This window comes from Austrofundulus limnaeus, unplaced genomic scaffold (genome assembly GCF_001266775.1).
Source record: "Austrofundulus limnaeus strain Quisiro unplaced genomic scaffold, Austrofundulus_limnaeus-1.0 Scaffold961, whole genome shotgun sequence".
Taxonomy (NCBI): Eukaryota; Metazoa; Chordata; class Actinopteri; order Cyprinodontiformes; family Rivulidae; genus Austrofundulus; species Austrofundulus limnaeus.
Genome location: NW_013953363.1, coordinates 147,364 through 149,771, shown reverse-complemented (window position 1 = coordinate 149,771; position 2,408 = coordinate 147,364). Strand labels below are relative to the sequence as shown.

At 38.7% G+C, this 2,408-nt stretch overlaps 1 protein-coding gene across 1 annotated transcript in view; it reads right to left on the bottom strand.

The window, feature by feature from the left end:
* Positions 1-484: 484 nt before the first annotated feature.
* Positions 485-2,408, bottom strand: part of LOC106533529 (DENN domain-containing protein 2A) — a gene marked incomplete at its 3' end in the record, with an annotated part of 102,980 nt that continues 101,056 nt past the window's right edge. The window contains 2 exon segments of the mRNA XM_014029871.1: positions 485-633; positions 742-882. Coding sequence (XP_013885325.1) covers positions 485-633; positions 742-882 — 290 coding nt within the window.

Here is a 2,408-nt window from a genome sequence, read left to right as displayed (position 1 = left end):
CTGCCAGGAGACGTAGGGAAATAAACACAATGTTAAACTACGCAGCAGAAAGGCACGTGCAACTATGCCAGGATGAGGCAGGAAAGCAGAAACAGCTGAACGTCACATGAGGTAAATATGCGCTACATCAGAATTTATTCGGCAAACATGTTTCCATCTCCCGTTTTGCTCATTAACTACTTTGCGAATCATCCAAAAACCACCTCAAGTGAGCGTAAAAACGTTTTTAGCGAATTGAGGATTTTTTTTTCGAATTTAGCTGTTTCCATCCGACTTTTTTTTCGCATTTTTAATACGACACTTCTAAATGCGCATAAAAAAGCCTTGATGGAAACACGGTTAGTATTCACTGAAAACTCTCACGAGGTGGTTTTAGTGTTTTTTGAAAATAAGTTCATGCGCAAAAAGGGAGATGGAAATTTGCCGAATGACTCATCTTTGGTTATTAAACATTTTAAAAAGTCATTTTCTGTAACCAGCCAACCTGAGTTTGTCTGCAGTAAATATGACCCGGCGCTCAAGAAGCAGAGAGGCAAAAACTCGGAGCAGCAGACGGAGGTTTAACGAAGAGAAGAGACACTCGAAGTCCACGTGTTCCAGACGGGAATCTGATGGTCGACACAGTTCTATCACCTGTTAGCAAGAGAGGTGACACAACACAGGGCACGTTATGACAAAGCATACAAACTTTTGTTTCTTCTTGAACTGGACAACTGGCGAAAAGCTCGACCATCAGCTCACCTCTGTCCCAGAACCAGGCAGGAAGTTTTTGACAGTGATTGTCCTTCCAGGGGCAGGGAAGGGAGCCTCCATGATGCCTCTCATGAAAGGCTGCACGAGAGCAGGAGAAATGGCCCTCCTCTTCTCCACTTCATCCAGGATCTGCAAAAAGTCAAAAGAAAACACTCTAAACTGGAGCCAAGAAATGTCTTATGTGTATATTGTTATTTTGTCAAAAAAAAGTGTCTTTTTTCATAGTATCTTTTGGGTGATTTGGATACGGCATGAGTGTTATCCTACACCATGGCATCAGCTGGACTTTGAAGTTATACATAATGAGTGTATTAGCCACGTTGCTTTAATTAGCAAAAGAGAAAACCTGGAGGGAGTTTAGTTTCCTGGCAAGCTGGATGGATGAAATGTGTCACTGTAAAGAAAGCATGGGAGAGAAGACTGCCATGCATAATATTGTGCAACATAATAAGTTTTTAAATTGGCAAATCAAATAAATGTCACCCATGTTTTCTTCAGGTACTCCGGTTTCCTTCAACTGATCAACAAAGTGCATTTTTAGAGTAAATGGTAACTAATATAACCCAGGAGCCAGGGTAAAGGAGAAATCACACACAAAACAGGCCCTGGAACAAACTGGACTCCAGCCAGCCACGGGGTGAAAAGGAAGACCTCAGGCCCAGACTCTGACCAGTCGTCATTCCAAATGTTGCTGGAGTTTCAGAGAAGATGAGATGTTTATTCTCTAAACATCACGTCCCAGTAGCTGTCAAACCCCAGATCTGGTCCCCTGGCACAGAGTAATATTGTGTATGCTGTTAAGTGTCAGGAGGACTGTGACCAGTTATACAACAGGGAAACAAAGCAGACGCTGTTCAAAAGAATGGGCCAACACAGAAGAGCAACATCATCAGGCTGATTATCCCATTGATATATATTACTGGATTGGGCATCACATGACCTGGGCGTGGCTTCACAAGGGGGATTTTTATGCATTGAGCTAATGCTAATGCTAACCATTGAAATCAATGAGCAGAACGTAGCGCGGTGCAAACAAACACTTTATAAATGTACAAATGGTACAAATACTTTGCTATAAACTGTAGAAATTGTTACAACATGGTTACAAAAGATAAAAGGGTTATGTTTCACAGGTAAATATTACGCACATTTAACCAAAATTATTTTAATCGTAAAACCTGTATGCTAACATGAAACAGCTTCAATGTTCATGTTTAACCTTATTTAAAATCGATTTTATCTGTTGTCAAATATATTATTTACTGATATTAAACATGTAAATATGGACTTTATTGGATTGTTGACTAGTTAGACAGCATTATAATTCAAAAATTATCATAGACTCACTAATGACAGACAGTAATGTAATGATTGAGCATCATAAACATAAAAAGTCACGTTGTCAGACAGGTTGGTTTATTCAGATATTTTCTAGATCCAGTATTTCTGTTTTTCAACATTTCCAAAGAAAAAGGAGGAAAAAAAGTGTGTGCCAGCTTCAGATACAGCCTGCATCATTGTGAAACTGAAAACTATTTCTTTTTGATATAAATAAATTCATTAAACAATTCTTTGTGACATGAAATAATTTGTATTTTTTAGTTTGTTTTTACTGACGTTAAAACTATTGCAGTTTACAGCACAAACTTATATAT